At 39.1% G+C, this 12,832-nt stretch overlaps 1 protein-coding gene across 1 annotated transcript in view; it reads right to left on the reverse strand.

The window, feature by feature from the left end:
* LOC113418034 (uncharacterized) overlaps positions 1–12,832 on the reverse strand; it is a 195,351-nt gene that overhangs the window by 43,950 nt on the left and 138,569 nt on the right. Inside the window, exons 15-16 of the mRNA XM_087960075.1 lie at positions 8,814–8,977; positions 2,556–2,715 (exon numbers count right to left, since the gene is read on the reverse strand). Coding sequence (XP_087816201.1) covers positions 2,556–2,715; positions 8,814–8,977 — 324 coding nt within the window. The remainder of the gene's footprint in view (positions 1–2,555; positions 2,716–8,813; positions 8,978–12,832) is intronic.

Below are 12,832 nucleotides of genomic sequence, written 5' to 3' on the forward strand. Positions count from 1 at the left end.
CCTACTGCTACTAATGAAGTCCTAAGGCACAAATTTGTTAAACATATACTTTTCCATGGGGAAATAATTGGGTCAATAATATAAAATTCATTGTCCTATTATTTAATTGCAAGGGAAAACCATGATTATGTGTGCTACGGTGTGGCTTAATGGAAAACATTATATCCTGACCTAATCATATCAACCTTATGCTGTCTAATTAAGAATGCAAAAAACACCAAAGTTGAAAAGATTAGCTCCAGTTTTAGCTGTTTGTTGCCTATTATCACTATATGTGATAAAAATAACAATGGAGGGAAAAAGCATTTGTGTCTTGGAAAACGTCTTCAACGCTGTGAAAGTAACCCTTTTTTCTATTAAATAAATAAAGCTGGGGGGAGGAACACCTTTTAACTTTTCTGGAACTTTTCACCAATGACCAATTGCTCTTTTGAGTCATATCATACTTAAAGAAAGAGAAAAACCCTGAATTCTCATTCTAGTAAAATATATCTGGGCCTGCTGTAAGTATTATTTTAATCAAAGGAGTATGTTCATGAATTAAGAAGCAGTTTTTAAAGGACATAGATTAACTACCTTAGGGTAAAGATTAGCTGGGGTGAAAGGTTTGTTCTCTAGTTCAGCAAGTTTTTCAGCAAGAACCTGATTTTAAGTTTTTCAAAGGTTCTTTTAAAGAATGCAAATATTTCAGAAATGGTACTATGCTGTTATAGGATAGACAGTAATAATACAACTGGAGACTGTTTTCTCCCATTGCTCTGCCAAATTGTGCATCCAGTTCTTTTCATACCTAAGAATGATTAAACTCACAAAAAATTGGAAAGATAGTGGCAAGATCAGCAGATCAGTTGAAAAATGGCAGCGATTTGAGATCCACGATGATATATAAATGTTGCCTTTTACAGAAATGTGTTTTATTAGGTAGTAAAATTGTCTATCAAATTTTTCTTCAAGAAAAAAATTCCTACTCCTATAACTAGGGAAATACTTTTGGATTCTGCAAGCTGTTGATTTCCAGTGTGGCTTGAGGTCATGAAGGTTCAGTGGTGTGTGCAATCTTCAACTGGTCTTCAATAGTCCTGAAGCCAACAATTTTTTAGGCCTAGCATGTCATAAAATTAATTTATGACATTAGTTTGGATTGCCTTCAACATTGAAGAGACATTGAAGCATTGGATATGTGGGAAGAGAGTTGCGTATTTGAAACTTAGGATGGTGGTTCTAACAACAGAAAGAACTGATATTCCAGAATTGGGCAAATTTTTGCAAGGACAGAGAGACATCCTGCATTTTTGAAGGAAGTTCCTGTATCTCAGGAACATAATAAAAAAGGCTTTGGATCTCCATAATAATTAACAGCACTTCCAATGTTCCTTCCACTGTCTGTATATTATATAATTATTGGATGCAAATATGTTAACATCTCTTATCTCCTTCTGCAATGATTTACTTAACAACCATGGCAAGAAAGTCATAAAATGGGGCAAAACTCACTTAAATGTCTCACTTTGCAACAGAAATTGTGGGCTCAATTGTGGTCATAACTCAAGGACTTCCTTTATCTGCCAATTGCTCCAAAAAAATAACTTGAACATTCAGTTCTTGTGTATTTACATGTATGCATTTATTCAACTCTGTTGCATTCCTTATTACAGTAATGTATTTTTCTTCTGCAAAAGCTACCTATCTGAAATTTGATGCATTTTCTCCTTATGGAAAGGTTTCTCTGAAGTTTTTTTTCTTGGCAAAAGTGGTTTGCAAATGGTTTGTTTTCTTCTTACGTAGCTCTTTTTTACTTCCCTTTCTGGTCTATGGCCTTGGTAATTCTGGGGCTGTTTTATTCTAGAATTAAAGAGGTTCCTCCTTGCTTCATTTTTTGAGAACAACCAAGGTGAATTGTGCCCCTAGTCCCATACAACCAACTTATAAGCAGTTCTTTTTAAAATCCACACAGGTTTTAAAATAGCACAATTTTAAAAAATCTAATTATTGTAAAACTAAATACTTTTATGAACTTTGGAGTGCTTTATCCAGTTTATCAACAAATATTGCCTCATTCTGCTGAGGGGAGAAAAGCTACAGACATTTGTATTTTCTCCTGTGCTAGTCAATAAGATGAATGGAGCTTCCACTTCAATTAATCTTTCTTTGGATTCAGGCATTGGATTGACTGAACAATCTGTAGTTCAGTCTGGAGAGAATTAGGCCATATATGAAGTTCCAGAGTAGTCCCCTGAATTAAATCCTGCGGTTTATACATGGTCCAAATCATGTCATTTATTGACTAGGATATCTAAAAAGAAAAAGTCGTGGACATTTTGCTGGAAGAAAATTCATTCGAGAAACCCTTTCACTGCTTCAAAAACATTTCTAATTTGTATGTTTAGCTTACTTAAATCAATCAGCCACTCACCGAATCACCAACTTTTTGTCTTCTAGTATGAATGACCTCATTCAGATTGAATGAACTATCTTGTGGCCTGACTTCATTAGCGGGAGGGGGGGCAAGTGAAACATTGCAGAATGAACAAGCCTATTTCAAGCGCTCTACTCACCTTTCGTCTTTCACCACCGATTCCCCTCCATTGTTCTGCTTTTTTCACAAGGTAGCTTAACTCTTGGAGAGACATTTCCAGGTCACATGGGACAAAGAAAGAGGTCTCATCGCCTCGAATCCTCTGGAGCAAATCTAATAACCAGCTTTCATTGTATAACCTAAACAAGAAGGAAAAACCTTTTTTTTTACCCATCTGCATATTCTCTCTTTTGCTTTGATGGCACTGATCTTTCAGTTTATCCGTTTAAAGGGAAAACTTATTTCTGTGACTTTTTGTATATCTAATAAAGAAAAATAAAGTTGCACTTTAGCTTGTGGGAGAACACTGCCTGATATTTGATGCACTGAATGTCTGCGTTTTTACTTAGAAGTAAGTGTAATAGGTGTATCCTGCATGTACACACATTCATTTAAAAATATAGTTATGCCACAAAAATGTGTTTGGTCTTTAAAGTACCAAAGAAATTTGTATTTTGAAATAACATTTCTTCAAAGCTAAAGTAAACAAATTCATTGTTTAAGAACCACATAATCACCACATGTTGCAGTTTATAATCAGAAAATAAAATATGTTTTCTTTTTTTAAAAAAAAGACCTGTGTTGGTATTAGCATACCTATATCTAGTATATCTACTGTATATTTAATAGAAAAAACAGTAACAACATGAATGAGAAAACGCTATCAGACAATTATTGTGCTGATTAATAGACCTAATACAGAAGTGCTCTTGTGGCTAGTTCATAACATGGAAATTAAAATTTGCTTATGTTGTCCAAACATGATTCATAATTCCTGTGTGGATGCTTTGACTTGAAGATTCTTTCTAAAACATAGCAACTGTGCGCCGTTATTCATATTAACAGTGCAACTTGATTTTCCACTTACTGTCCTACTGGATGAGAATAGGCTTTTCCAATTATATTTGCTTGGTTAATGAAACGTTTTTTAATTATGGAAGTTTTAATTTGGCCTGATTATTTCCAGCTTCCTGCCATTTTCTTATATGATGTTTTAAACTGTATGACAGATTTCTGTCTTTAATTTCACATTGAGGAAATTTAAGAAAGCATGGCTAGGCGATAGTCACCCCTTCAACAGATACATCCAGAAATATGTGCCTCTTGTCACATTTACATTCTTGTTTTGGGAGATAGATTGGTTTCATAATATTTAACAGTCCTGCCCTATCCAAATAGATTCTAGATTAGGATAAAAGAACAAACTGCAACGAACAATTTAAATATCATCAACGAATAGTCTAAAACATTACAGACACCATTAAACTAATCTGACATCTACTACAACAAGATTGCTGTGTTTTCTAAATGCTAATGGAGACAGGGGCCATCCAAGCCTCCTATGTCCCACAAAATAAAGACTGTTCCTGAGCAGGTTGGCCCATGTCTCTTACAATGAGGAGTCATCCATAATTGGCCTTCACTTTATGGCCAAACTAGATGGCCATCTTTGACTATGGCATTGGAGAATACCAACTGGAGCAGGGGTCTAGTATGATATAGAGAAGAATACAAAATCAATAGTAGGTGGTTCCAGTTTATACAATAAATTATGCCAATAACTATATTTGCATATTTTTTCCAAAATGTAAGCTAAATAGTTTGCTTTTACTAGCTAGTCATGCTAAAGCATGATTGATTGAATGATTGATGTTGAATCTAAACTATGTTTTCTATGCCTTTATTCCTTACTGATTGATTGATATAATAGTTTGCAACAATAATTTGCCATGGTTGATTAATTCTTAGAAGCTAAGAAATAACACCTTCTAGAGGATAAATTTGGGACATATTTACCTTCCGAATAGTTGATCTAAAACTCCTAAGAGTTCACATTGTTGGCAGGGCAGTTAGAGATGCTAAATAATCATTCATTCGTACCTGGAAAATCACAGGTCCTCTACCCCTGAATTCCATACAGAAGTAATTCAGTATGACATATTCCTACTGAATATTGTATGAAGTATCATCTAGAACAGCGGGGGGTGGCTATGTGAGGATGCTTTTTGTGGATTTTAGTTCTGTGTTTAACACAATTCTTCCACATAGACTAGTGTCTAAACTTTTGGACCTTGGGCTTTCTAATTCAGTCTGACTTTGGATTATGGATTTCCTGTCTGGCTGCTCACAGAGGGTCAGATTAGGTAATCATACCTCTTCAGCCCTTATTCTTAACACCGGTACACCACAGGGTTGCGTGTTGAGTCCCTTACTCTATACTCTTTATGTGCATGACTGCATTCCCACTCATGCTAGTAATACTATTGCTAAATTTGCAGATGATACAACAATGGTGGGACTTATCTCCGGGCGGGATGAGTCTGCCTACCGAGATGAGGTGGACCGGTTGCTTTCGTGGTGTGGAGACAACAACTTGGTCCTCAACACCAATAAAACCAAGGAGCTTATAGTGGATTATAGAAGGAACAGATCAGACATCCAGCCCTTGCTTATCAATGGAGACCGAGTGGAGCAAGTGGCCAGTTTTAAGTTTCTGGGTGTTACCATAAAAGAGGACCTGACCTGGGGTGCCCACATTGCAGCCCTGCTCAAAAGGGCCCAGCAGAGATTATACTACCTGAGGCTTCTCAGAAAACAAAAACTGAATGAAAAACTGCTGGAGACCTTCTACCGCTGCACCATAGAGAGCATTTTAGCATACTGCACCTCTGTATGGTTTGCCAATTGCACAGGGGCAGATTGGAAAGCACTCCAGAGGGTTAATGTCATTGCCCAGAGGATCATCGGTTGCCCTCTCCCCTCTTTGGAAGAGCTTTATAGCTCCCGCTGCCTTAAGAAAGTTCAAAACATTCTCAAAGATCCATCTCATCCTGGGAACCCTTTTTTTGAACTATTACCATCTAGCAGACGGTACAGAATAATAAAAACAAGGACAAATAGGCTGAAAAACAGCTTCTATCTCAGGGCAGTAGCTCTTTTGAATTCTGCGGTATAGTGCAGTGTTGGTGCAGTGTCAGGGGTTTTCGGTTCAATGTGTGGAGGGTGAAGGATGTGTGTTTGTGTTTATTTTCATGGTCATGGTCATGATGTGCACTGAAGCTGGTGTTTGATTTCGTTGTACGAGATACAATGACAATAAAGTAAAGTAAACTAAAGTTCTAATCTGATTCTCTTAAACTTTCAGCTTTGTTCTGGCTTGTGGGAGGAACATGTACATCAAGAATCAATCAGAAAATAATCAACTGTAATGTGGGAAGTTCAGTTTCATTTGCCATTCTAAATATCAGAAATGTGTAAGTCGCAAGTTAATTTTATCCATGAAAATCATTTCAATGTGATATGCATAGAAGTGTAAATGAGCAATAGATTTAAAGTTTATGCATGAAAAGATGCTTATGTGCACATTAAACCTAAAGATCTGTGTACAATGAGATGCGTCTGTAGCCACTCAGAAATAAATTTATCAATAAACAGTTCAGTTCACAATAACAAAAAAAGCTTATTTTTTCCAAATTCAGGTATAATTATAATTTATGCTCTGAGTTTTCCATACACTTAGATATGCTTAGAAAGCTGTAATGTAACCAGTTTTGCTATGCACGTTTTGTTTTATTATTCTGTTCTGAGAATTTTGAAAGATACATTGTCGAATGAAGTACTCTTTTCTTCATTGCAAAACATTATGGAAAGATTGATTCAGAAGGAAAAAAAATGTTGATGATCCTCCACCTGTTCCTTAGACAATAAAGATGTTCATAATATTCTGATTGAAAATCTTCCCTACGAATATTTTAATTTAAATTAATTTTCCTGAGTAATAAAGGACAGCAGCTGAAACTTATAAAACCGTATGAAACTATGCAGTCGGTGATGAAGAAGACATTAACATCTACAAAAAATGAATTAATTAGCCTGCCAATACTTTGAATTTACATACTGCTTCCAGGAATGTGGATGATTTGAAATTCTTTGATAGGATGTTAGATTGCCTATGTATTCCTCAAAGCTAAGAGCAAATATGCAAAATTTGCCACCCTCAAAGGCAACTTATTAGTGTCTATGGAGATTCTCAGTCAACCAGGTCATGGCTGTCCCAAAGGTACTTTTTCAACAGGCAACTGGACTTTGCCTGGGTTCAAGAATGAAGCACAGCTCCACAACACAGCCCTTTCAGCAGCTCCAAGAAGGCTCCACACCCATTCGCACCACTCAGGTGGCCCTGAGGACACAGACAAACCTCCAAGTGCTTCAATGACCCCCTAAAAGAATGCAAATGACCAACTGTCTGCAAGGAATATAACTATTTCCATCCCCCAATATCCAGTCAAGAGCTGAAGAAGCATCTTGGATGACAAGCGAAACAGTCTTCAAAGGAAATCGAGAAAGTCCAGATGCCTCTTGAAAAAAAGCACCTTTGGGGCATCTTTTTATTCTATGTGTTTATATGTGTTTATACCAATATTAAACTTCACTTTAATTTTTCTCTAGATTAGAACTCAAGGCTAGTAAAATTTGGATGCTGCAAACTGAATAGGGCATATAAGTAATGCATGACATTCTCCAACTGTATCTCACATGGTCACTGGAGGAATTTGTCATTGTAGTTAAGCAGTGGTGGGATTCAAAATTTTTTACTACTGGTTCTGTGGGTATGGCTTGGTGGGTGTGGTGTGGCTTGGTGGGTGTGGCTTGGTGGGCATGGCAGGGGAAGGATACTGTAAAATCCCCATCTGTCCCCACCCCACTAACCTGCTTTCCAGCTCTGTTCTCCTGTACAGGGCAACAAAAGAAAACCCAGCCAATCAGCTGGGTCTTGGGAGGCAGAGAATAAATGGGGGCGGGGCCAGTCAGAGATTCCAAACTACTCAAAATTTCCAGAATTTTCTCCAGAACTTGTCAGAACCTGCTGAATACCACTTCTGCAGTTAAGGCACCAGGCTAGAAACCAGGAGACTGTGTGTTTTAGTTCCACCATGGCCATGAAAGCTAGCTGGATGCTTGTCATTCCCCTGGTGGAGACTGACTCTGAGGGAGAGGAGGAACAGCCAACAGGGAATGGAGGTGTGGCTTCAGAGGTTGTGGAGGAGGCTGGGGAAGGGCAGAGGCCGGCTGAGCAGTCAGAGGCCCATCCCCTATCCATTCTAGGGCACACACAGGGAGGAGAGGATAAGGGAGAGACGTGGTCTCCTCGGGAGGAGAGGGCCTTGATCCTCTTTATGGGCTGCAGGTGTGACAACTGAATAAGAGTTTGGACCTGCGTACTGGCAAATGCTGGAAACAAAGCGTGTTTTATTTTGGTCTGAAGTTATCTTGGTTGGCGTCCTTAAAACTGGCTGTGCCTTGTTATCTCCTTGAATTGGGTAAATACTTCTCTTGTTCCGTTGTGGAAATTTCGTCATTGTAGTTTGTTTGGTTTTTTACTTCACCTCTATCTGCTCATTAAATTCGGACTGTATTGCTTTCTTTTGAAGACTATTTTTGAGTACGTTTTATCTCCAACTGAGTACTATTGAACAGTGGGGCCAAATTGGAGGCATTAGAGGACATTTATTTACGTTTTGGATTTTGTTACATTTGTGTTACACTCTGGGTCATCACAGTGCCTTTGGACCAGTCACTCTTTCTCTGTCAGCCCACAATGTTAGGTTTAAGTGACAGGTCAGTTGATAAATTCCTTTTGCAACCTATAGATCAGTAGATCTGGAAGAAAAAAAAAGCAGATCCCACAATGAGGGAAAACGCTAGAAAGGAAAAGAAGGCAGGGATCATTATCCTTAGCTTGTAAAATTAACCAACAGCATAAAAAAGAGGGGTGCTTCAGAGGTGGCCATAGATTGTTCCTCTTACATTGCAATTTTAGCATAAATAAGATCAAACTCTCTGGGAAGTAGACAAAGCTAGGATCACTCTATCAATTCAGGTAGTCCTCAACTTACAACAGTTCATTGAGTGACTGTTCAATACTGAACAAGTGACTCACACTTACAACTTTTGCAACATCCTCATGGTCACATGATTAAAATTCAGAAGCTGGACAACTGATTTATATTTATGACGGATGTATTGTCCTGGATGTGATCCCCTTTTGTAACCTTCTGAAAAACATAGTCAATGGGGAAGCCAGATGGACTTCACAACTGCAAGGTCGTGCAATGGGGCAAAACCCACCAAACAAGTGTCTCGCTTAGCAACATAAATTTTGGGCTCAATTGTGGTCACAAGCCGAGCACTACCTGTACGTTTTCTGCAGTCAGCTTATGGGAGATACAGGACTTACCTGAGCCAATATAGATGTAGAGTTGCGGATGAAAATAAAAATAGGACTGCATAAAGCAACACGGTGATCAATGCTCCAGGAATTCCAGTCTGTTCCATTCTTAGAAAAAGCCAATACAGCTTGGCACAGTCAGCAATGGGATTACCAATGGTGTAATAAAGTCGCTGAAATTAAATTAAAAGGATCAGGGGAAGAAAACAGTAATGACGAAAAATAGTACCAAATGTTTGCAAAGGATTGTTGTACCAGTGTCTGTGGTAGCTCTACAAATAAGGGCTTATTAAGGATGGTTGATGACAAGGCTCCTTGATAGGCAATTTTTTTCCACTTTTTACATTCCTCTATTAGAGGATACATTTTTTTTTTTTTTTTTATCTATTTACTATTGTTTAAATAGATACAATCCTGATGTTGTATGATGAAAACACAATTGTGGTCACTTATTTTAGCATCATGGGGATGAATCAGCTTTCTCTATGTGTTTCTTCACTTGAAATGTCTTTTTTGCAGCTCAAGCCTCTGCACTTTATTTTAAAATAAGTCCCAATCTCATTGACTTTAGTGGAATTTAAATTTAAGTACTGCTAATCCTGTAATGGAAGCTAATTGTAGGGACAATTTGGTTCGGTGGATAAAATGCCATGTTTTTCACTATACAACCCAGCTGCGTTTCCATCTTGGGAACAGCCAGCATATTTCAGGTTGAAGACTCAGGGAATAATACAATTATTTTTCATACCTGGGTAGTTTTATTCCTTTAATCAGAGCCAATTTTCCCCTTTATCCTTTCACCTGGAAGGGACAGGGAAGTGGGTAGGCCTGTCTTCCCAGCCCTGTGAAGCTATTGTAAAAAAAAAAATTGTCTCTGTGTATATATATGAATCTTTATATTCTGTCAATGCCTGAGTCTTTATTATAATGAGATATTATCATGTAAGTGAATCAGAAATCTAAATGGAGTGTGGTGGCTCTCCTGGTTAGGGTGGTGGGTTGGAGGTTAGCAAGCCCGTGTTTGAGACCTGAGTGCTGCTGCATGGTGGGGTGAGTTCCTGTCATTAGTTTACTTTATTGTCATTGCACCTCGTACAACGAAATCAAACACAATCTTCAGTGCACATCATGACCATGACCATGAAAATAAACACAAACACATCCTTCACCCTTCACACATTGAACCGGAAACCCCCGACACCACACCAACACTGCACTATACAGCAGAATTCAAAAGAGCTACTGCCCTGGGATAGAAGCTGTTTTTCAGCCTATTTGTCCTTGTTTTTATTATTCTGTACCGTCTGCCAGATGGTAATAGTTCAAAAAAAAGGGTTCCCAGGATGAGATGGATCTTTGAGAATGTTTTGAACTTTCTTAAGGCAGCGGGAGCTATAAAGCTCTTCCAAAGAGGGGAGAGGGCAACCAATGTTCTTCTGGGCAATGACATTAACCCTCTGGAGTGCTTTCCAATCTGCCCCTGTGCAATTGGCAAACCATACAGAGGTGCAGTATGTTAAAATGCTCTCTATGGTGCAGCGGTAGAAGGTCACCAGCAGTTTTTCATTCAGTTGTTGTTTACTGAGAAGCCTCAGGTAGTATAATCTCTGCTGGGCTCTTTTGAGCAGGGCTGCAATGTGGGCACCCCAGGTCAGGTCCTCTTTTAGGGTAACACCCAGAAACTTAAAACTGGCCATTTGCTCCACTCGGTCTCCATTGATAAGCAAGGGCTGGATGTCTGATCTGTTCCTTCTATAATCCACTATAAGCTCCTTGGTCTTATTGGTGTTGAGGACCAAGTTGTTGTCTCCACACAACAGAAGCAACCAGTCCACCTCATCTCGGTAGGCAGACTCATCCCCCCCGGAGATAAGTCCCACCATTGTTGTATCATCTGCAAATTTAGCAATAGTATTACTAGCGTGAGTGGGAATGCAGTCATGCACATAAAGAGTATAGAGTAAGGGACTCAACACGCAACCCTGTGGTGTACCAGTGTTAAGAATAAGGGCTGAAGAGGTATGATTACCTAATCTGACCCTCTGTGAGCAGCCAGACAGGAAATCCATAATCCAAAGGCAGATTGAATTAGAAAGCCCGTCCAGAAGTTTAGACATTAGTCTATCTGGAAGAATTGTGTTAAACACAGAACTAAAATGCACAAAAAGCATCCTCACATAGCTCTCCCGATGTTCTAGATGAGTTAGAGCAATGTGAAGAGTGATGGCTATAGCGTCCTCTGTAGATCTATATTTTTGTATGCAAACTGGTGTTTATCAAATGTATGCGGAAGACCAGAAATGATGTGCCAGCAGACCAATTTCTCAAAGCACTTCATGTTGATAGGAGTGAGTGCCACTGGTGTGTAATCATTGAGGTTATTGATTGGGAACTTCTTTGGCAGTGGAACAATGGTGGAAACCTTCAAACAAGATGGAATAGTGGACTGGGATAAAGACCGATTGAAGATCCTGGAAAAGACTCCAGCCAACTGATCAGCACAGTTTTTAAACACTCGGCCAGAGATACCGTAAGGACCAGCAGCCTTTCTAGGGTCCACAGCCCTCAGAATGCTCCTCACCTCCTGTTCCTCCACAATGAGGTGGGGGCTACAATTGGCTGGTAGTTGTGTTTTATCTGTCTCTGATGTCTCCACTTCAAAGCGAGCAAAGACATGATTCAGTTCCTCTGCCAATGAAGCATCCCCCTCAGCAGGGATGACATTGGTCTGTTGATGGTTTGTAATTTGTTGAATCCTTAGCCACACCTGCCTCATGTTATTGCTACAAAAATTATCCTCAATCTTCCTCTTATAATCAGTCTTGGCCTTCCGAATACCTTTCTTCAGATTAGCTGTGACAACACTGTATCTTGCCCCATCACCGGACCTAAAGGCCTTTGTCCTGTCATGGAAGAGGCGCTGGACTTCCTTGGTCATCCAGAGTTTCTGATTGGGATAGATCCTAATATGTTTATCCACAGTGATAGTATCTGTGCAGTGTTTGATATAGCATAGAACAGTTGCAGTGTGCACCTCTAGGTCAGGGTGGTAAAAGATGTCCCAATTTGAGTTCTCAAAACAATCATGAAGTTGTTGGGAAGCATCTTCTGGCCAAGATTTCACTGTCTTTATTATAGGCAGAGCCTGACTCCTAAGAGGGATGTAAGCTGGTGCTAAAAGCAGTGACATATGGTCTGATTGTCCCAAATGTGGTAATTGTATAATTTTATAGCCATGTTTGATGTTGGTATATACTTTGTCCAAAATGTTTGCTCCTCTAGTAGCACACTTAACATGCTGATAGAATTTAGGAAGCACTTCTTTTAAATCAGCTTGATTAAAGTCCCCCGCTATGATATGCACAGCATCAGGATATTTATTCTGCTGATTACTAACAATGTTATACAAGAATCCCAAAGCTATGGTAGTATTGGCATCAGGTGGGGTATAGACTGCAGTAATCAAAACCATGCTGAATTCCCATGGAAGATATATGGGTCCACATTTAAGTGTCATATACTCCAGATCCATGGAGCAGTGGCTGTCTACAGTCTTTATATTGATACACCAGCTTTTGTTAACATAAAGGCTTAACCCTCCCCCCTTTGATCTTGCCAGAATCTCTACTCCTGTCCTGCCGGTGAGCTACGTAGCCTTCCAGCTCAACAGCTGCATCTGGAATGAGTGAATGAAGCCAAGTTTCTGTGATTAGCAAAACACAGCAGTTCTTGATGAATTTAGCCTTTGCAATCTGTTGCCTTAATTCATCCATTTTGTTAGTCAGGGATCTTGCATTGGTAAGAAATATACTTGGAATTGAAGGCTTGTGTGGAAACTTACTCAGCCTAAAGAAAACCCCAGCACGGCATCCTCTCTTCCTGTTCTTCTTTCTCCACCTCTTCCTCCTTCCTACAGAGATAGTGATCCATGGCTCCCCCAGGGGCCTAGCTGCCTCCTTCGGTATGTTATGAGAATGTATAAAATCATCCGTAATAGCTTTTTCACATGTCAGTCCAATTTGTAACAA

This window comes from Notechis scutatus, chromosome 3, assembly GCF_049901735.1.
Source record: "Notechis scutatus isolate UNSWTSFEM ecotype Mainland chromosome 3, rNotScu1.2, whole genome shotgun sequence".
NCBI classification, from domain to species: Eukaryota; Metazoa; Chordata; class Lepidosauria; order Squamata; family Elapidae; genus Notechis; species Notechis scutatus.